At 38.9% G+C, this 23,383-nt stretch overlaps 1 protein-coding gene across 2 annotated transcripts in view; it reads right to left on the reverse strand.

Moving 5' to 3' along the window:
• Positions 1–387: 387 nt before the first annotated feature.
• Positions 388–23,383, reverse strand: part of rufy1 (RUN and FYVE domain containing 1) — a 50,211-nt gene continuing 27,215 nt past the window's right edge. Inside the window, exons 10-18 of one of the 2 annotated variants that reach the window (XM_078231007.1) lie at positions 23,078–23,194; positions 22,557–22,724; positions 20,192–20,289; positions 19,111–19,230; positions 13,687–13,816; positions 4,104–4,198; positions 3,707–3,755; positions 3,301–3,378; positions 388–1,456 (exon numbers count right to left, since the gene is read on the reverse strand). In XM_078231007.1, coding sequence (XP_078087133.1) covers positions 1,313–1,456; positions 3,301–3,378; positions 3,707–3,755; positions 4,104–4,198; positions 13,687–13,816; positions 19,111–19,230; positions 20,192–20,289; positions 22,557–22,724; positions 23,078–23,194 — 999 coding nt within the window. In that variant the 3' untranslated portion in view covers positions 388–1,312. The remainder of the gene's footprint in view (positions 1,457–3,300; positions 3,379–3,706; positions 3,756–4,103; positions 4,199–13,686; positions 13,817–19,110; positions 19,231–20,191; positions 20,290–22,556; positions 22,725–23,077; positions 23,195–23,383) is intronic. The other variant, XM_078231008.1, reaches the window with a different exon arrangement.

The raw sequence follows: 23,383 nt of genomic DNA on the forward strand, positions 1-23,383 counted from the left end.
CACAGAAGAATTTACCTCCACATGAACTGTGGTCTTTTAATAAATGCAAAGAAAAATGTAGATTTTCTTTTTAAATAACTGCATTACTTCACAGGGCTAAGGCTAGGTGATGAGTGAAGAGACCATACCTCATTTTCCCCTTGAAAGCTACAAGCTGCAGTGACCATGCTGAATTTGCATTTGTGATTTTGAATCTTGGATATCTAAGCAATAGTATTTTATGTTCTCTGCTTAGGTGATTGAAGATATAAATTTTAATTTATTTGCAGAACACAATTTGCAGTAACCTGTAATGTTGAAAAGTGTAATTCCTAATAGAAAGTCTTGTGAACATTTTGTGAAGTGGCAGACAAAGCTTAGATTAGTGAAAATATCAGTCCCGGCAGAATGAATTGAATCTGTTTTATATTGAAGTGCATCAGACATTAGAAATATACAAAATAGTACATGGAGAAAAGATTTAACACATTCAGGGAAAAACACAAGTGAAACAAGTATAAAGAAGAATCTCAACTAAAAGCATACAATTGTGTTTTTCACATGCATACATTTCTCCCCTCCTGTGGCAGAACAGTACATCCTTATGCCTTGTTCTGGCAAAGCTGTGGTACGACTGTCCATTTCGATGTTCACAAAGTGCAAGTGACAGTTGCACAACATTTTATTTCCAGCAGTATAATGGGCCACATAATTAAATTCATGTCTATATTCTATACAGCATCAATACAGGTATTGCAATTTAATGCTTTTCAACAAAAGGCACGTGGAGCCATAAAAATAGCTTTGAAGTACAAATACAATATTATGGCACTGCAAACCTGAAAAATAATTTTTTCCACCTTCAGCCACCATTCATAATCAATGGTATTGACCATAACTGAGTGAGGAGGATACATTGGTTAGTATTAGTCATGTAAGAGAGCTGATATAATCAGGCCTGGAACCAATTTAAAACATTTTTGGGAGGGGGAGATTAAATAAAGGAGAAAACAGGCCAGGAATGCAGTTAATATTTGGAAATGAAGGTTAATGGCAATCTGTGTTACTATTCTTGACATATTTTGTAATAAAGGTACTGTATGACCTTACATGTAGAGCAAAATATCAAAACTTTTGATTACATTTCTAGTATTTGACTTGTGTCAATTTGGTCAATCACTTAATGCAAGCCCTTTCATTTGGACAGTTACATGAAAATATTCAGCTTTGAGTTTCAGAAAAGATATTGGCATATAGAACTTAATTTCTTTAGCAGCTTTACTGATGCAGTAGAGCTAAACCAGCTGGCACTAATCCTGCTGAATTCATCACCTCAGGAAGCATTTGAAGAACATCTCTGTAGTAGTAGCGTATGGCAAGTATCACAGACCCGCACAGGTTTAGGATAAGAAGGTAGTGCTAACTCATTACTGGAACAGTTGTTGCAGAAGATGTCACCACAGTTTCTACAGTGATGCTGGCAGTAAGGAAAGGCAGGATTAAAAAAAAAGGGTTAGAGTAAGATTCATTTTATGTCAACATGTTTAAACAGTTTCTCTTTCCTCTTCTTCTCAGCAGCTCATACTGAGATACCTCCGCACTTTTCTTACCATAATTGCATTCCAGGAACTTAAAAGTTGTGGAAGAATATTTTATTACAGACAGATTGGTCCTCACCCATCATTCAGGCATGTATATTGTATCCAGTGATTAGAACAGTCTTTTTATTTTTTTTATTGGTACCTTTCAGCACTTTAATCAAAAAAGCACTTAGTTTTTTTGGGGAGAATCACCCCTCAAGGAGTCTAGGACTAGAAGGAGGGTCAAAAAATTAGAGCCATAGCTTTGAAATTTGGAAACACGTCTACGTGCAAAAAAGTGGTAGAAGTTTGGAACTCTTCTGCAAATGTCATGGATGCCAGAACAATTGTTACTTAAATCTGAGACTGATAGATTTTTGGTTAACTGAAGACATAAAGGGGTATGACACAAAGGCAAATATTATGGGAGTTAGGTCACAGATTAACCACAATCGTACTGAACAATGGAACAGGCTTGTCCCTATATTCCCATCCACAGACAGAGATATCAGCACGTCAGTGAACAATATTGCTCTATAGGTGCATCCAATTTTCAACTGACTTTTCAAAGCAGAGGGCTCTTCAATGATGATTCTGGAACCATCTAACTTGAGCAAATATTTTATATGAAAAATAAAATTTTCTCTAGTTTTAGTTACTATGAGAATATCTATATTTGACAAGTATTGCAAATTAACATACATTACTTGATTTCTGGAGACATGGGATCAGAGAAGCAATGAAAGTCATCCTGTGATAGCCCCAGGCATCTTTTGGAGATCAATGTTCAATATAATTGGAAGAGATCCAGAATTTGCTTGCTTACCAATTGCTCAGCAAGCAGTACATTATAGACACATCAAGGCTTTAGCTAGAATTCTTTGAACATCAGTTCTCCATCTAGCAAGGTATTGACTGCCAGATGTCATTGCCGCATAGAATTGCTCAAAATTAAAACAACAGTCACTGGATTGTCTTGATATTTTCCAGGATTTTAGATTAATTATCAAACAGCGAGTCTTGCTGTTGGTATCTCCCTCAAAGGAGGCCAATTTAAAACATGCATGAGCAACACTGACCTGTCTCTGAACAGCAGAACAAACACTTTTCACCAGCTGTCCAGCAAAACAGGACGTGATCAGGAGCACATTTTTAATATAAGTTTAGTGTAGCCTGGGAAAATTAGATGGAGAAAAGCTCTTATTTTTCCTGCTCACCCCACCAAATAGAATTGCAGGTGTGGAAGGAGTCATTTTAGAGACTGGAAGAGACTAGATAGAAAAGAAATGCATTTACATGGAACAGTATTAGGCAGACAAGTGTTTCCCAATCTGAATAAATAATAATGGGGCTGATTAAGAGAGAAAACAAAGATGAAGGGCACAATGAAAGAGAAAAAGGAAAGGCAAGATGGATCTGCCAATTGTGCAGTGAAGAGGACAGAGGAATAATATTCTTAATGCAGTGGTTCAAGAAGATAGCTCAGCATCACTTTCTCAACGTCAATTAGAGATAGACAATAAATACTGGCCTAGCCAGCGATGCCCATCCTGTAAACAAATAAAAAAGTACAAGAGTGAAGGACAACAATAAGGATTTAAAGCTAAAGTATGTGATTTAAGCTCTAAAGAAATGCAGTTCTTAACATTGGCAATATTACATTTTGAAGCCACTTTGATCCTGGAGAACAATAATAATTAGTTAAATTGGGTGAAAAAGTCATTAACTATTTGAGCAATACCTTTCTTCTTGAGATTGAAAATTCTTTCTCACATTGTTTGCAGGACGTTGCTTCATCATCCTTCAGCCAGGCATTTCCCTATCAATAAAAGCAGTTTTACACCAGAGCTCAGCAAGAAATTAAGACATCATCAATTTGTTCAGCATTACATTACCTATATTTAATTTGGTATTATAATTCAGTTGTTCAAATTAAGTTACATAAAAAGGTACAAGATCATTTCAACTAAAAAGTTACCTCCACAAATGAGACAAGTTAAATTGTTTGTGGCCCAAAAGCAACCTTGAAATACAGAGGCTACATGAAAAAAAGCACGAAAGAAAACATATACTGAGCCAAATATTCATCACGATGCTTCGAGCTCTAATGAACTGCGCAAGGTTTCAAGGCGTTGTCGAATAAATACCTTTAATGCTTTATTGACCTCTTTAAAGTCCTCCATTTTCAATTTAGATCTGAGGAAAAAAAGTTAAACATCACCATTCTTGCTGATTTAGCTAGCTTAACGGGATTTGACGCAGCTACTTCAATTACTTATAGAAAAGCATTAACAAATCCAGATCTATACCAAAGTATCAACTTTCCTTAAAAATATTTTATTTTTTTGTGGATATTTGGAGGTCTACATTTTGAAATTGTTAAACTCCTAAACTTGTTAATTTATCACATTAGCCACAAACCTACATCTGGATCCATTTAGTTGAGTATTACTCTCAATATTCTATGTCACCTTGGTTTTTAAAGGACAAAAATGAACCTGAAGTTGAAGCCAAGCATCTAAACATGCAAAAACAGTGACTTACTGACTAAGATGGAGCCCCATTTCTTGTAGTGCCTGTTCTTGTTCTTCGCAGATCTTTTGTAGTTGCTTTTTCTCATCCCTCAACTTCTGCATTTCCTGTAACACAAAGAAGTAAATCATTTAGGAAAGATTACTGCAAATGGTATAATACTCTGTTGTTATTAAGTGGCTCAGTAGCAGCTTTGTGATGCTGTTCTAATATGTGGAACACAAATTAGAATTCAAACAAAAAAAATTGTACACATCACCTACTGATTCTATTTCCTTCTCTTTGTATTACATGTCAATTTGTCCAGTTAAAAACTGGAAACCTACCAAAAAAGGTCAATTTTATCGATCGCATTTTTTTCCATTCATATGGGCCAACTGGGGAGGCAGTGGCATAGTGGTATTGTCACTGGACAATGCCCTGGGAACTCGGGTTCAAATCCCACTTACAGATGGTGAAATTTGAATTCAATAAGAAAAAAACTGGAATTAAAAGTCTAATGATGATCATGAAACCATTGTTGCTTGTCATAAAAACCCATCTGGTTCACTGTCCTTTAGGGAAGGAAATCTGCCATCCTCACCTTGTCTGGTCTACATGTGACTCCAGACCCACAGCAATGTGGTTGATTCTTAGGGATTGGCAATAAACGTTGGCCCAGCCAATGATGTCTGCATCCCATGACAAAAATAACACAGTTTTGCACCTTCTATTCTGTGCATTTTTCAGCTGTTAATCTATGACATCACATGTGGCAGTAAAATGCCCATACACATCACAGTGGATTCTATTAAACCATCTTCAGCAAAAGATATTTTACATTCAAAATATCAAGAAGCAGTCCTTTGACAGAACATGCACCTATATACATGAACTGTCAGGTACCAAATATCTTTTATAGGCCATAACAGGAAAGCATCACAAATGTCAAAATGTACCAAACACAAGTGATGGGAGATTGATGATCACTTTCAGAAACCATGACAGAGCTGCATTGCTCCTTTATAAGGAAACCAGTGCTTTAGGAAGCCTTTAGATTCTTTGCATTTTAATGCCTATGCAAAGAGGAAACCTTGGGCTACTCTTACTGAGAGCACTGAAAATCATCTTATGCCCTTGATAAGATGTTTGCACACCACACTGGCTCAGATTTGAGTTAAATTTGCTCTGGAAGAAATGTTCTTGAAACAAAGTCATACTTTTACTGCATGGTTTGGTATACAATTTGTTTTGAGGACGGAAAAGAAAGGCATACCAAGCTTTTCATCTTGCACCTATCAGGTCTTAAATAAACAATGCTCCCTGGTGCATTTTCCATGTCAACACCTCAACCAGAGCTTACTACCCAACCAATCAGCACCCTCTTCTCATGCAATATAAATTGGTGCAGCCATTGAAATTCGGCATTCTTGCATCTGTCCTGACAAGTGCCAGCCAAAAAGCTTTGACAAAATGTCTCTCCTTTCAGCAATACTCAAGTTCTATATAAGACCATAAGACCATAAGACATAGGAGCGGAAGTAAGGCCATTCGGCCCATCGAGTCCACTCCACCATTCAATCATGGTTGATTTCAACTCCATTTACCCGCTCTCTCCCCATAGCCCTTAATTCCTCGAGAAATCAAGAATTTATCAATTTCTGTCTTGAAGATGCTCAACGTCTCGGCCTCCACAGCCCTCTGTGGCAATGAATTCCACAGACCTACCACCCTCTGGCTGAAGAAATTTCTCCTCATCTCTGTTCTAAAGTGACTCCCTTTTATTCTAAGGCTGTGCCCCCGCGTCCTAGTCTCCCCTGCTAATGGAAACAACTTCCCTATGTCCATCCTATCTAAGCCGTTCATTATCTTGTAAGTTTCTATTAGATCTCCCCTCAACCTCCTAAACTCCAATGAATATAATCCCACGATCCTCAGACGTTCATCGTATGTCAGGCCTACCATTCCTGGGATCATCCGTGTGAATCTCCGCTGGACCCGCTCCAGTGCCAGTATGTCCTTCCTGAGGTGTGGGGCCCAAAATTGCTCACAGTACTCCAAATGGGGCCTAACCAGTGCTTTATAAAGCCTCAGAAGTACATCCCTGCTTTTGTATTCCAAGCCTCTTGAGATAAATGACAACATTACATTTGCTTTCTTAATTACGGACTCAACCTGCAAGTTTACCTTTAGAGAATCCTGGACTAGGACTCCCAAGTCCCTTTGCACTTTAGCATTATGAATTTTGTCACCGTTTAGAAAATAGTCCATGCCTCTATTCTTTTTTCCAAAGTGCAAGACCTCGCACTTGCCCACGTTGAATTTCATCAGCCACTTCTTGGACCACTCTCCTAAACTGTCTAAATCTTTCTGCAGCCTCCCCACCTCCTCAATACTACCTGCCCCTCCACCTATCTTTGTATCATCGGCAAACTTGGCCAGAATGCCCCCAGTCCCGTCATCTAGATCGTTAATATATAAAGAGAACAGCTGTGGCCCCAACACTGAACCCTGCGGGACACCACTTGTCACCGGTTGCCATTCTGAGAAAGAACCTTTTATCCCAACTCTCTGCCTTCTGTCTGACAGCCAATCGTCAATCCATGTTAGTACCTTGCCTCGAATACCATGGGCCCTTATTTTACTCAGCAGTCTCCCGTGAGGCACCTTGTCAAAGGCCTTTTGGAAGTCAAGATAGATAACATCCATTGGCTCTCCTTGGTCTAACCTATTTGTTATCTCTTCAAAGAACTCTAACAGGTTTGTCAGGCACGACCTCCCCTTACTAAATCCATGCTGACTTGTCCTAATCCGACCCTGCACTTCCAAGAATTTAGAAATCTCATCCTTAACGATGGATTCTAGAATTTTGCCAACAACTGAGGTTAGGCTAATTGGCCTATAATTTTCCATCTTTTTTCTTGTTCCCTTCTTGAACAGTGGGGTTACAACAGCGATTTTCCAATCCTCTGGGACTTTCCCTGACTCCAGTGACTTTTGAAAGATCATAACTAACGCCTCCACTATTTCTTCAGCTATCTCCTTTAGAACTCTAGGATGTAGCCCATCTGGGCCCGGAGATTTATCAATTTTCAGACCTTTTAGTTTCTCTAGCACTTTCTCCTTTGTGATGGCAACCATATTCAACTCTGCCCCCTGACTTTCCTGAATTGTTGGGATATTACTCATGTCTTCTACTGTGAAGACTGATGCAAAGTACTTATTAAGTTCCTCAGCTATTTCCTTGTCTCCCATCACTAGATTACCAGCGTCATTCTGGAGCGGCCCAATGTCTACTTTTGCCTCCCGTTTGTTTTAATGTATTTAAAGAAACTTTTACTATCATTCCTAATGTTACTGGCTAGCCTACCTTCATATTTGATCCTCTCCTTCCTTATTTCTCTCTTTGTTATCCTCTGTTTGTTTTTATAGCCTTCCCAATCTTCTGACTTCCCACTACTCTTTGCCACATTATAGGCTCTCTCTTTTGCCTTGATGCATTCCCAAACTATTTGTATATTTTTTCCTCCCCCTTCAATAGAAAGCTGTGGGAACAGTTGTGAGTAACGTGCCAGTAATAAATCTCCAAATGGGGGGGTGTCGAGGCCCTGGACCAGAATCCCAATTAATTCAGGAAGTCAGACTACACTGCAACAATTTTTCTATTTTGGCATAAATGAGAGGATAGGATACTTCAGTCCAGGAATAATTCTGCTGACAAATTAGGGATCGATCATAGTAAAAACAAAGTTTAATGAAGCAGCTCAACTCTTAACAGCTAAACAATGGTTAAAAACAAAAGGAAACACCTTCAATGTCTATTTATCACTGTCTCAATTCCAAATAAGCAACATTCCCCTACAATTGCTAACTGTACTTAAAAGTCCACTTTAAGTACAGTTAGCAACCATAAATATACTTGCTATATAAAGGGTGTAATCAGTCTTGAAGCTTTCAGAGAGAGATTGAGTTTTAGAGCAGCTTGCAAACCTCTGTCTTAAAACCACAGAACTGAAAGCTGTTTACTCTGCTCCTCCCATTAACCACATGATCCTGTCAATCAACCTAATCAAAATCCCCAGCGGAAAATTTCATCTTTCAGCAACAATCCATTAAGCTCTCTCCGAAATAAACATTACATGGCTAAAATGAGTAATTATCATGCTCCCCCAGCTTCTGAGCTGTATTCCTACCACACATACCAACCATAGTGGTTATACTATTTATCACAATACATAGAGACTCCAAGGCCAGATTTGAGGACTGAAATGCTAAAAAAATGTAATTTAATTTCATATAACTTGAACAATATTCAGTGACAGTATAGCCGGTGTAGAAGACCTGACACACAGTTAACATAGGACTGAGTACACAGTGACTCAGTGGGTCATGTGTTCCCTTACATCAGCCTAGTATTGGCACAAACCATCTTAAGAGAAAGTAAACTGTGGTACAAAGGAAATCCCATGGTCCAGCTATTAACTAGCAATAGAAGCAGGACACTCCAGGCCAAGGGAAACAATACCCCGACCGACCAGTAGAGCTACCATGCCAGTGCTGTAGACCAAAGCTCCCCCACAGACAAGACCAATACTCTGCATATTTAGCCCAACGCTTTCAATCCAACAGGATTGGACACTTCGGCGAACTGTACAAGACCAAAACAGCTAAACACAAGACCCAAAATGATTCAGGAGGTAGAGATGCACACCAGGAGGAGACACAACCATGTTTCATGGACGAGGTCAAAGATCCAGGATTATCGTTTTGGATTCCAACCATTTGGATAGTTAACGGCCATCTCACAAACTTCAAATCAAACGTAGATCCAGTGTTACAGTCCTGTCAGACAGAGAACCCAATAGCTGGTGCCACCCATGACACACCTACATACAGCAGGAGGCAAAAAGCTCCTGGTGAAAGGGATCCTGCTAGTCACACCAAGTACAAGGATAAAGGATACTAAACCACAAAATCTGTGTCAAACCTAACCTTCTACAAAAGATTGATGAGGTCAACCAACAAGGGCCTGGTTTCAGTATAAAAGTGAGTTCCCAAAGCTCTTCACAGGACTGGGTGACTGGAAAATGCAAACAAGATCACACAGAGGGAGGATGCTGAGCCAGTCCCAAAATTGAACAGGTCCCTCTGTGCTTTTGTCGACTTAACACAGTTCAATGAAACCATAGCCAGAGAAGTACATCCCATGACTTCAGTGGATGAAATCCTGACTAAACTCTGCAGCTGGATATCAACAGCAGCTTTTCACAATTTCCTCTTGACAAAAAGTCCAGGCTACCAACCACACATTACCCACTTTGTCAGAATCTGCTTTACCTACCTGCCATTTGGAATCATTTAGCCACCAGAAATATTTCAATGTATGATGTCAATCATTTTGCAGGGCCTACACGGATGACACATTGGTTCATGGTCCAATGGTGGAAATGACAAGGGAATCACAGCAGTTTCAGGAGTGCCTGCAGGAAGCAGGGCTTGCACTGAATTCGGTTCTGAGCCACATCATCAGCAATAAATGCAACACAGCAAACCCACAGAAAACTAAAGCTATTAGCGACTTCCCAACTCCATCCTCAGTTCCAGATCTTCAGTGATTTTTGGGGATGGTGAACCAGCTAGCAAAAATTTTACCAAATTTGGCCCAAATCTGAGGCATCTGCTGAAGACCAAGCATGGTGCTGGGACTCATATTGAGACCAAGTATTCATTCACATAAGGCGATGCTGCTCTTCACTGACATTCTAGCTCACTGTGCCCCATCCCTGCCCACCACCACAGCAGCGGATGCTTGGTACACAGGCTTTGGAGTGGTCTTATTCCAGGAACAACTGGATGCAAGTCATCAACCAGTGTACTACACTTCCAAAGAGCTCTCAGACACGGAGATGAGATACGGTATCACTGAAAGGGAAGCCCTTGCAGTCATGACGGGTGCGATAAGTTTTCAGACAATGTCATCAGTCTCAAGGTCACAATCAAAACAGACCATAAGCTACTAGTTTCATTACTGGATGTGAAGGAGCTAGCAAAGATGCCTCACAGAGGTACTGCCAATGCCTCATGAGGTGGGTATACATACATCAAAGGTAACAATGAAACAATGGCAGACATTTTCCAGAGCCACAGCAAGCCTTCCAACAAAACAGAATATCTAGTAGACACCTGCCAGTGACCACAAGTAAACTTCAATAGATTTACTAGGAACAAGTGCATGAGGAGTATTCCCACATCTGTCATTACTGCCAACAAGGATGGCCAGAGAGATCATGTAATGGTACCATGAAAGCTTAGAACGAATAGTACAGCGCAGGAACAGGCCCTTTGACCCAAATAAGACACCAAATTAAGCTAATCCCTTCTGCCTGCCCTTGGTCCATATCCCTCAATTGCTTGCATATTCATGTGCTTATCTAACACCAGATAACTCCTGGCTTGAACACTTTACTGCCTCTGTACATAGTGCTTGTAGTTAAACATATAGTTAACCTACTTAAGACTATGAAGACTTCCCGAATGGTATCCCACACTCTAGAACAGATGGTACAGCTGCCTTGAAATTATACTGGGCAGCTCCTTCTGTTCTAGTACAAGCCTAAAAAAAAAATTCTTGTTGACCTAACAATTACTGCTAATTGGCTTATAACTAACTTTCCAGGGATAAACTGCTTGGAACTAAGAATAACAGCAGCAGCTGTGAATGGCATAGGTTCTTGATTCCATCCGTGCAGTACAAGGACTCAAATACTGAATGAAACACATATTTAACAGAGAATGAAGAGCAAACAAGGGAATAAGAAAAAAAACAAGACTACATGCAAATGTTCAGGAAAAGACAGTGTGAGCAAAGCAAGCAAGAATGAGTAAAAAAAAGATCAAAAGTGCAAAGGTCAGAGGCAGTGGTCTGAGGCTAAGAAAATTTCAGAAATAATTCAGTGAAGAAGACTGGATAAGTCTAACGGTGATCAGAACGTACCAATTTTATTTTTGGCCACCCAATGTGACACTTGCAGACATCGAACAACGCGTGCAAGAGTTTCCAAATTAATGCACTGAGAAATTCACGAAAAGAAATTTGCATCTGTCTTATATTAAATACACCTTCTGCCTGTAGAGCTAATATTCCACTTGTCCTCATAGAGTTTAGATATAAAATGACACAGTCATCTAATTTTTGTTGTGTAGACCAAACAATAGTTAATATTTAAGCTGAGCACTGAGGGGAAAACAATTCACTCCATCCAGCTATTTTTTCCTTGGATTTTCCTGAACCATTTAACTACCGTCTGTGGGGACAGATGGGGTAGACATCTATCAAAACACAGCTTTTACAGATTGTCAACTACCTAGCTTCAAGTCTTAAAAGAGATTAAACTACTCAGTATTATGGCAATACTGGATTTCTTGTTCAAATTTCATTACTATCAAATTATTAAATTAGATACAGCACTTCCTAACCAATAGAAGACGAGGGAGCCCACAAGAGTATAATAATTATAGGCGGGACGTAAATTTCAATTTCCCGATGGCGGGTTGAGATGCGGAGATAAAATCAGTGGTGTACTGCGACATGTTGAGCTTCACACCATCTGTGGTGGGTTCATACTTGTAATACATTTGAATGCCATGAATACTCAGTGTAACTTCATTTAAAATTAAATCCTACCTTCAAGATAAAGTCAGCAGCGCAGCGTTGCACCCAATTCATGTTTAAAGGCAGTATGTACCAGTCAGCTTTGGGCAGTTGTGTGCATGGTTTTCCTTGACTAAGTCTATGACACAAGCGAGGGAAGCAGGAGAATGGCAGCTTGCATGAAGACTCGGGACTGGCAAGTACGAGTCAGTGGAAGAGGGAAGGGTTTGGTGTCCAGGCTGTGGTGGGGAAAGGGGTGGTGGGAATAGTTAGTCCAAGTAAGAAGGTGGAGGAGCCTAAAATGGCATTATCAATACTGTCCAAATCTGTGTATACCTCAGGGTGATGGCTGGAAAATCCCTGTAGGGCTTTGAGATCACCTACGCCACTTCTATTCCCCCTGTTGTGAGTTACCTTGGGCAATGTCCTTTCCAATACATAAAAGGGAAGGCCAGCTGAGCCTGCAAGTTTAGTCACGTCCCACTGACTGCAACTCGAGATGCTAATGTGGACATTCAATAAAGAGTGAACAAGAGAACATAATATATGCCCCCAACTCTCCAAGAATGAGGCATGCCCGTACATTTAGCTCTCTGGCCAAGCTAGTCTCAACAAATAAATATAATGCATACATGAATAAAGTGAAACCAATGTAATGCAAAATATTTACAAGTCAAATTTAAAGAAACACCCATACCACCACTGAGATCTCAAATCTTTGTTAGTGATAGGATCATCATCTCCAAGAGATGTCCTCTCCAGAGTACCTCCAGAGATTGGTCTTGGGACCCTTATTCTTCAGAACATACAAAGGCGACCTTTCCAAAAACTTCAAAGCCAGACTCCAACCATTCACAGGTGATTGCATGATCTATGCATCAGGGAGCACTCAAGATCATATCAATTCCAAGATGATCTTTTGGAATTGCAAAATTGGCAGGACATACGGGAGATGGAAATCAATGCCAAAAATTGATTTGTCACATCACTGACCAACAAAAAGGATCCATCAACAGATAGCTTTAAGTTCTGTAATCATATCACATAGATGCATAAAACCTGGGGTTCATCTGAATAAACTATCGTCAATGGGGTTTCCACATTCAACAGGTAACATTCAAAGCAAATAGGGTTCTTGGATTTTGCATCTTCAGTATTTCAACAAAAATATCAGAATTACAGCTTACTTGTTTGTCCAATCGGGAGTATGCAAATTGTTTCTTGGATTCTTATTTGGCAAGAGATATAAATAAAATTGAAGCAATCCAAAGGAGAGCTGCAAAATTCTGCATGAATCAGTATGGGAAATACACCAGTGTCACATCCTTGATCAAAGATGTGGAATGGGAATAACTACAGCAAAGGAGAGAGAAAAGTAAACTGATCAGGTTCACCAAAACATGGAATGAACTGGTGGGAATTGACAGAAATAAGTACCTAGTATCCTCCAGCAATGACATAATGAGGTACCCATCCATACAAACCAGAAAGACCATTTGCTTCCAAGACAGGATATCAACAATCTTTCTTTTCAGGAACAGTGCCATAATGGAACAAACTGCCAAAGAAAATACTCAGCCCCATCATTTGAAATCTTCAAGACCCATCTTTAGATTATCTCCATTTACAAGTTCTTCATTATCATGACTAGCATATCAATGAGTTATGTCTGGCTCAGCTAGTGCTAACCACTTTCCTTATTATGGGAGGAATATGGGTGTTAGTCAGTGATGTTGACACAATCAAATCAGGAGCAGAAGCCTGTTCTGGGTCTTTACCAGTGAAATTCATAAATTTATCTTGAAAGGACCGTCGAGATTATCCTCAACTTGCAAACATGCAAGCTGGAATTATGGAGCCAAACGTCTCTGGTTCCAAAAGCTGGAATTTCCCAGAATACTGACTTGTTCAATGCCATTTTAAAAAACAAGAAATTTATTTGCAAGGAAAAAAAATCACATTTACCTTCTCTAACCCTGACTTCTGCTGCAGTTGAGCTTTTAACTGAGATGTTACATCTCTCTCTTGTTGCAACTGTTGCTGAAGACTTTGCCTTTGTTCCTTCTCAGCCTTAAGTTCTGAATCCAAGATAGAACTATAATTTAAAAAAATAAAATTTACGACAATTAATTGCAATATTTTACTCAGTGTCAGTTTTAAAGTCAGATCATCAACAACCTGGCCTTGCTGCTCAACTGATTATTCCATAGCGAATATGATACCATGATTAGAGGCAAGAAACACTTTACAACATGTCATCAACAGCAAAATTGACATTCACATTGCTATTAGCACAAGGCACATCCTTTAAAGCATTTAAAAATCAAACAATATAATCCACTTTATACAAGGCCAAGCAGGTAAATGCACTGGTCTAAGATCCAACTCCCTTCTTGCATCTCATACCTACTCATCTGAAATATTCTGGAGATGATGTTGATTTGGGAAGCTAGGGTAGATGCAGGAAAATTTGAACCCAAGCCAAAATTGGTTTAATACTCAATGCTCAGGTGATAGTTGTAGACTTCAGGATCGTGAAAATTGGCCGAAGTATGGCAGGTGGAATTCAATACCTTAGTGTTCATGTGCACAAATCTTGAAAATAGCAGGGCAGGTTGATGAGGTGGTTAGAAAAGCACGCGGTTTACATGGGGTTATAAGCAGAGGCTTAGAATATAAAAATAAAGAAATCACGGTAAATCACTGGTTAGGACTCAGCTGGAATATTATGGATAATTCTGTCACCACATTTAAGGAAAGATGTAAAGGCTTTAGAATATGTACAGAAAAGGTTGATCAGATGTCATCAGAAATCAGGGGTTCAGTTGAGACAAAGATGGAAAAGTTAGAATTGTTCACTTTAGAACAGAGAAGGTTCCAGAGAGGTGACCTAACAGAATTTTCAAGTTGAGAGGTTTTGCTGGGGTAAATAGAGGAGACAATTGCCTCTAGCAGGTGGGTCAAATACCAGATGTTACAGATTTATAATTGTTGGCACATGATCTAGAAGGGAAATAAGGATAAGGAAATGATCAGGGCCTGGAACATTCTGTCTGAAAAAGGTGATGCAAGATGACGCCATAAAGAATATTAAAACAGGGAGTTGGACAAGTACTTGAGGAACTTAACAGGATTTTGGACAAAAAAAACAGGTGTAAAATTAAGTAACAATGCTCTTTCAAAGAGTCGGCACAGACTGGATGGACCAAATTGCCTTCTCCAGCGCTCTTTGAAAGTTTCTCCATAACTCTGAACATCCATCCAGTCAATAAAGGGGGGAAATTGATATGAAAAAAAGTAAAACCTTTAAAATTGTTGAGTGAGGGTGCAGGGGGGAAAAGAATGAATGCAAAGGAGAGAAAATGTAAAATCCAACACATGTATTAACCCTAGTTTTGAAATTTTCCATTAAATTTGCCTCATCTGCTTTTTGAGAGGTCCAAGTTAGGGGAAAGGGCTCCACATTTCCATTACTCTAATGTGAAGGTATGCTTATTGACTTCCCTCTTGAATGACCCAGCTTCAAATTTGTGAAGTTGCGCCACTTTGTTCTGAACTTCCCCACTGCAGGAAATAGTTCATCTCCATCTATGCCATCAAAACCTTTAATTATTTTGAATATCACTTAGGTCTTCTGTACTCAAGATAATACATGCCATGTCCATGCAACCTCTTCTCTGATATAATGCTTTTAGCCCAGGCATTACTCTGGTCACTCTGCTGCACCCGTGCCAAAGCCAATAAATACATCCTTTGAGATGCTATGCTCATAACTGAATGAATGATTAAAACTGAGAATAGTTATGTTACATTAATAACTACACTTTGTATATATTTAATACACCTGTCCAAATGGTTCAGAAAGCTTAACACTTCGTTAGATCCTCAAGATTTGGTAGATCTGAATGTCTAATGGACAATGTTCCTTTTTTTTGAGGGGAAGGGGAGCACTGGAGGCAAAGGAATAATCCCACTCCTGATTGCTATTTAGTCAAGAAAAGGTAATGATCAACTGCAATGCACTGAAGAAGAGTGGAAGCTGGTTTTTTTGGAGCATAAAACATCACAGTGGCTAGCTGGGCTGAAAGACCGGCTTCTATGCTGGAAATTCTAAGCAGGGGAAATGTAAAATTTATAATTACACTATCAAGGACCAAATCCATTAAGATAGATGAATGGTAAGTTTGTGATTGCTTTAAGATCAAATTTCCCAACTACAGTTATAAATGATTTCACTGATTCTTAATGAAAAATTACAAGTTAGGTATAGATAAAAATCCTTTAAACATGGCTTTATTTCCCCCTCCCCAACTGCTGCAGTTCACAATTTGAAGCATTTGATTGATTTGTATCCTACCCACTAGCTTACAAGGTTATAGAAAGTATAAATAGGTTTTACTTTTCAAAAAACCTTTACAGCAGTTCTTCTGTGGAGATCTGCAAACATCCATTTCTTCCAGCAAAATATGAATTCCATGCATTGGAAAAATGCTGAACTGAAGGACCACTGTCAGTGTTTGCTCCACAGGAAAGGGTTTTTATTTATTGGTCTAAATGCTGATTTGGGACATGATTTGGAAGGACTTTCAAGACTCTGGCATGAATCATGTAAAGTGAAGTTGTGTAAAACTTTAAAAGCATGATTAAACAATGGGGATGACGTAACAAAGGGTAGGTAGATACTTGCACAGTTTTACTTTTTTAGAATTTAACGTTCCCTTTAAGTAAATTCATGCACATTAGCAGTTCATAGCTGAAGTATTATTATCGCCAGCTAAAGGTCAAATTATTCCATCTGATTTTAAATAGACAAATAAATTAAGTGTTGTATGCGTTAATGCGTGAACCTCTTCTGGACCCTTTCCAAGGCCAGTACATCCTTCCTTAGATACAGGGCCCAAAACTGCTCACAAATGTCCAAATGGGGTCTGACCAGAGTTTTATGCAGCCCCAGAAGTACATCCTTGCTCTTGTATTCTAGCCCTCTCGACGTGAATGCAAACATTGCATTTGACTTCCTAACTGCCGATTGAACCTGCACATTAACCTTGAACAATGACTCCCAGGTCCTTTTGTGTTTCTGATTTCCTAAGCATTTTCCCATTTAGAAAATAGTCTATGCATCCATTCCTCCTTCCAAACTGCATAACCTCACACTTTTCCACATTGTATTCCATCTGCCACTTCTTTGCCCACTCTCCTAACCTGTCCAAGTCCTTCTGCAGCCCCCCTGCTTCCTCAATACTACCTGTCCCTCTACATATCTTTGTATCATCTGCAAATTTAGCAACAGTGCCTTCAGTTCCTTCTTCCAAATCATTAATGTATATTGTGAAAAGTTGTGGTCCCAGCACCTACCCCTGAGGGACACCACTAATCACCGGCTGCCATCCCTTGTGATCTGAACTGAATTCTGTGTCTTTGAGACATTACTTTGTAAGCATTTCTCCAATCTTTCAGTTAGCAAATTTCAAAAAAGAGAGGGAGAGAGAGGAGGATTATTGGAAATCATTAAAGAAGTTTAATTTTGGAAAGAACAATTTATGGGGGCTCAGAGGATAAGCGGAGTGACGGTCTAATCAACTTCTTCCCAATGGCCGTCAGAAAGCCCAAGGTGTTCATAGAACAGGTGCTTCCTTTCTGTCGCTTACCCAGGCATATCTAAACAAAAATGGTGGATCTTTGCAAGAAACCCAAACTGAGACCGATTTCCATTTGTCCTCAGGCATTATGAGCCAAGATCAAGAACAAATAACGCTGCCCCGCCCCACGACAGCAGTATATGCTTGTGGGTACAATTCTAAAAATCACTAAATTACTTCAATTTGAGAACAATGTACTTAAATGTAGCTCATTTCTAAATCCTATGAAAAATCCAAAAAATGTGCATGCTTCATTCGATGGCATAGAAATTCAGTTGAAAAGGCTTATGGATAGCAATTGTTGGATCTATATTTCAAAATACTTTTCATAGCAGAGGGATTAATTTTGAGAAACTGCCTCTGCATTGCAGTGTTTCTCTAAGGGGTGATCTATCGAAGCTAAATGTGCCTTATCACCTCTTGAATAACTTCTCACAGCACGGCAAATTCTTAATGTAATGAATATTAATAATTTCTCTCTGGGAGGTCAGCTGAGTTTCTCACCAGTGCTGCTAACAACCCCTATTCAGTACTCAATTTCCATTTATAACTTAAAGCACGATAACAGAAAAAGATCTTTTGAGCAAAACTAAAAAGTTAAACTCACCCAGCCAAAAACTAAAAAGCTAAAAACAGAATTTTCATATTATAAAACACAAAATTTAAATGCTTCTCCATGTTGAACACAATCATGCAGAACGCAAATCATTTCAAATAAAGTCACCAGGTTAGCTAGAACTAAATCACATTTCTAAATTTAGATCTATACAAAAATCTTTCAATCATAGTATTTTCCTATACACCTGCAAAAAATTCCATGTAAATAAATTGTGGACTTGACTGCACTAGCTGCATATCCTGAAGTTTAAAAAAAAAAGCTTCCAGATCAAAATTGCGGGGAGGAGGGTGCAGTGGAGAAAGTATTCAAGAGAAAAAAATCCTGGACCCATATTACTGTGTCTGGTATGGTCAGGACCTGTAAAAGGACACCATTGTTGGTCACTTAATCTCAATACCAATTAATCTATGATCGAGGATGGTTTTCAACATGGCTGCATAACAAGTGATCTTCTAGCATTGGCCATCTTGGACGCCGCCCTCAATATGATGAACTTAAATACTGCTAAAGTGTTCAACAGGATCCTGCACGGTGCACATGGAGTCCCATCAGAGCCATATTCATGACTCTCGGGGTCCATCTCAAAAGCATAGCATTAAAGTAAGAGTTGATGATTTAATTCAAAAAGTCTTGATAAACTGTTTGCCGTCTCTCCCATTTTGTGTGTCAATCACCTTAACTCATCAATTTGTTGATTCTATTTTACAATTAACTGTCTCAATTCAATGGGTGCCTCTGACCTTCGTGTCCCAGCATAAATCTCTGGCCAGTATATGCTTGTGGGCATGATTCTAAAAATCACTAAATTACTTCAATTTGAGAACAAAGTACTTAAGCGTAGCTCATTTCCAAATCCTATGAAAAATCCCAAAAATGTGCATGCACCATTCGATGGCATAGAAATTCAGTTGAAACAGCTTATGGATAGCAATTGCTGGATCCATATTTCAAAATACTTTTCATAGCAGAGGTATTAATTTTGAGAAACTGCCTCTGCATTGCAGTGTTTCCCCAAGGGGTGATCTATCGAAGCTAAATTACCCCATTAGTTGCCAGTATTGAGGGAAATTATTTGGTTACTAGTGCAATGTCTCTTTAAGAAGATATACCGCTGTTCTGATTTCTTACCGTTGTTTGTCCAGTTCACTGAGCTGATGCTGGAGATTCTCAATCTTGCTGACAAATTCCTGTTCAATCTTGCGATTTTTCTCTTCCACTAGATGTCGAGTTTGTTCAGACTGTTGCAATCTAAGATTATACAAAAAGCAGTGTCAATGGACGAAGAATTAAAATTGAGAGAGATCAGAAAGATTGAGTTGTACAGACATAAACTAGGAATATAGCAATAATGATTTAACAATGCAGCACTCAGATTTCATACTAATTACTCTGAACCCTTACCATTTACACTTTGAAAAGGCTCTTTCATTGTTTCTTTCGAGTACTTGAACTCTGACATCAACTGGCATCCACCAATACTGCTTTAGCTTGGCTAACATTAGTGCTCTCAACAGTCATCATGTTCCGTACTCCTTTAGTGGAACTATTCAATTGCATAATGTACAGCAATACATCCAGGATGAGGAATTCAATATGGAGAGTGGGGCAGAAGGGGAGTGGACAAAAGAAAATCAATCCATACTCAATGATTCGACACAGTGGTTTACCAACACACTGCTTGAAGTTCTTGATCTTGTATCAAGTCTACTAGACAGCTATTCCATTGAAATATCATTTTTTGATTTTCAACTAGGCTGTTAAAATTAAAATAGTGCACCACCCAATCTGGTCCTGAACCATAAAGAACAGAAAGTTCTCAGACTTGTCCCCAGAGCTGATTGTGTAACAAAAAAAGACACAATCATATTTTACCATGTTTTAATGCAGTTTAGGTAAGTGTGCCTCAAAAGATACTTTCCACTTTGTATCATTTTCTACCAAATATTTGATATTTCTTTGACTGTTGACAGAATTTCATTTCCAGACAGACATTCCACAAGATGCTACCCCTTGATTGGAAGTCAGGCAACTTATTACCAAATCTGCCAATAAGTCTTAACTAATTCATCTCCTTGCAAAGGAAAGCACAAATATTATTTAGTTATGCAAAGACAAATTTAACATGGAGAATCACAATAATAATTTTAGCTCTGAATATACAATGTAGTAGGTGAATGGAATTTATTTTAATTAGATTTTGTTACTGTACCTTTCCTCCATTTGTTTTGTGGCATCAATCATCTGATTAGTCTTTTGTTCCAAAGAGTTTATCATCTCAGTCTTTTGCTGTGTTGAGCCTTCGGAGTTCTAAATGACAATTCATCACAACAGAACAAATACTAGGATAGATCACATCTGCAACATTTTACATCTATAATCACACGAACTTTGTTCGGCATCTTTTAAATATGGAGTTACACCAGTTTCTAGTACTATGAGCAGTTTTTGTTATCCAATTATTGAATAGGTATTAAAGCCAAACATAACATGCAGCATGTAGGTTCACTAGGGATTAAAAAAAACAATTGTTAAAAGCAGAGATTTGGGATGCCAAAATTATTTCCATTCACATAAAATTCCAAGAGATATTAAAGATTTTTTTAAAAAGTGTTTCAATAGGAATAATGTATTTCAATAGGCCATTTCCACCGTTGGTGTCAATGAAGAGATGTCATTAATTCAAAATAGTTTGAGCGGCAGGATTGCAAAATACATAATATTTTTATGGTTATATACTACTGTTAAATCCCATCATTGTTCTGCTTGTAAATAAGATACACGTGGTAATATGATTAACTAGAAGAGATTACAGACAAATAAAGTTCCGTCCATTTTTAAATCAAAGTCTGTCCCGGGTATCAAGTCTCCAAGGCACAACAAAAACTGGCGACGAGGATTAGGGCAAGTACTTGCTAGCCACCCGGAAAGAAGGTATTAACAGAGGAAAAGTGAAAATAAAACTTTCACATGTGCTACGGTGACCAACGTGCTACGTGCACACGAGTAAATGAAAACCTGCAAGTACAGGAGAGAGTTGACATTGTTGACAGACCATCAGCCATTCACTACCAATCTTGCACCACACACAGGAATTCCATCACTTGCAGCAAGTAGAATGCAAAGATTGGCTTTGCTTTTGTCTGCACATACTTACACAATAAATGCCCAGTCAAATCTACATTGTAACATGAACGGACTTTCAAGATTGACGAACTGCCTGGTGGTGACAGAGTACTCGAAGGGGAATATCTTTTAATTTGAACAAGTAGACAACGCACCTGTCACTTCTAGGCAAGTGAGAAAATACACTCTGATCCTGTGCGCTCAAAAGTGATGGATCTGGTTTTATGAGGCAAGACTTCGGAACTAACAACTAACCTGAAACCCTGCTACTCCAAGACATCAAATACAGTTAGGATATCTTCTATGGAGGCTGAGTGATCATTCCACCACAATTGAGGTATTAGAGAAACTACATGAAGGCTGTTGTGGAGTTGTACGCATGAAGGAATTCTGGTGGTCTGGACTGGATGCGGAAGTTGAGCAAAAAGCGAGAAGATGTCCTTCTTGTGCAAAAGTAAGAAACCAGATGCCCTTAGCAATGCTGCAGCCATGAGAATGGCCTGAAGAGGCTCGGCAACATCAGCATGCAGATTTTGCAGGACCTTTCGAAGGATACATGCTCTTAGTAAAGTTTGATGCTTGCACCAAATGGCCAGAGGTTGCTATGATGACATCCTCATATGAGAAGACCACTGAAAAGCTGGGAGAAGTATTTAGTCACTTTGGATTTTCCAAACAGCTGGTAAGTGATAACAGACTTCAATTTGTCTCACAAGAATTAAGAACTTCCTCCAACACATTAAATCCACACTGTATCACCCTGCTACTAATGGACTAGTAGAAAGTTTCATCCAAACCCTGAAACACACTTTGAAAACAACCAAGGAACAAGGTTCACAAACACAAACTCCTACTGGTCTACCGGAATACCACACATTCCACAACAAGATTGCTCCTGCTTTACTCATGATGAAAAGGCAGCTGTGTTTCGCATTCAATTTCCTGAAACCTCCAGAATCTAAGGAGATTGTGAGGCAGCAACAACAAACACAAGTGGAACGGCAGGAAGGCAAGGCGAAACAAAGCTTTCCATCAAGTACAAGGAGTTTTGACTCGGAACTAGTCCACAGGGGAGAAATGGGTTCTTGCCACCATCCTTGCACAGACCGGACCTGTCTCTTATACTGTTCAGAACAGAGATGACATTATCTGGAAGAGACATGGGGGGGGGGGGAATGTTATGTATTTGGGTTCATCCCTATTGACTCACTGGAGCTACTTTGTATTAAGACTGTATCAGAAATGATGTAACAGACCTAGCACTGGAAACAGAGAAGCAGCAGCCATGAAAGAGGTCACAGACCACAAATAAAGCTCCATTTGTTGTAACCAAAGTCTGTCCCGTGTATCATGTCTCCACACACGACATAGCACTTCCACAATGTACAGCCTTGATCATTACTTGTTCAGTAAGGAATGTCAGAAATGTCGCATCTTCCTTAATGCTTTACCTTAGCTTTATGAAACATCTGCAAATTGATGGCTTTGACTTCTTCTAACTGTTGTCGAAGAGCTACTAGTGTATCTTGCTTCTCATGTGTATCCTTCTCCAGTAGCTTCATGGCTATTTCCATTTCTTGCTTCAAGCTCATCTGCAATTCCAGTTCTTTCTCCAGTTCCTGAATAGAAATTATGCACATCTCTTCAACCATTTAAACTGAACAAAAAAAATGCAAATAGGTGGGGATATAGGTTTGAAGCTAAGTGAGAGTTTGGCCACACTAAAATTATTTTTTCTTCAGAGGCTATTACAGATCGGAATTCCTGCACAGACAGAATCAAAAATGATCATATCTAAAGAAATGTTCAAAGGTTAGATAATTTTCAAGGTTATTTTTTTAAGGCCAGTACTGAAATTACACAAATTAAAAATGTCTTCAATATTCAGAAGTTTTACAAAATTAATAACCAATCTTTTTATTAGCTGCTGCGTTTCAAAACCAAAGCACAATTATCCTTCACAAACATTTACCATTCGAATTTTTCTCTCTTCTTTCAGCTGTTTCCAGACTTCATTGTACATTTCGTCTAGACCTTGACGAGTTTGTTTGTATGTTTCCAGCTCTACTTCAGAGTCTTGTCTGCTCACCTGATAAAAATGTCAAAAAGAGTTTAAAAAGCGATGAAAAAAGGTTGCAACTTCCATATTAAGTAGTTATGGTGCACAAAAGCATAAGTTACTCGAGTAACTTTACTGCAAGTTTCCGTTTTAAGTCACCTATTCAATGTCATTTTGCTTCAACTGAATTTGTTTCTTGGGGCCAGTTTTGTGTCATTT

Source organism: Mustelus asterias, chromosome 16 (genome assembly GCF_964213995.1).
Source record: "Mustelus asterias chromosome 16, sMusAst1.hap1.1, whole genome shotgun sequence".
Lineage (NCBI taxonomy): Eukaryota > Metazoa > Chordata > Chondrichthyes > Carcharhiniformes > Triakidae > Mustelus > Mustelus asterias.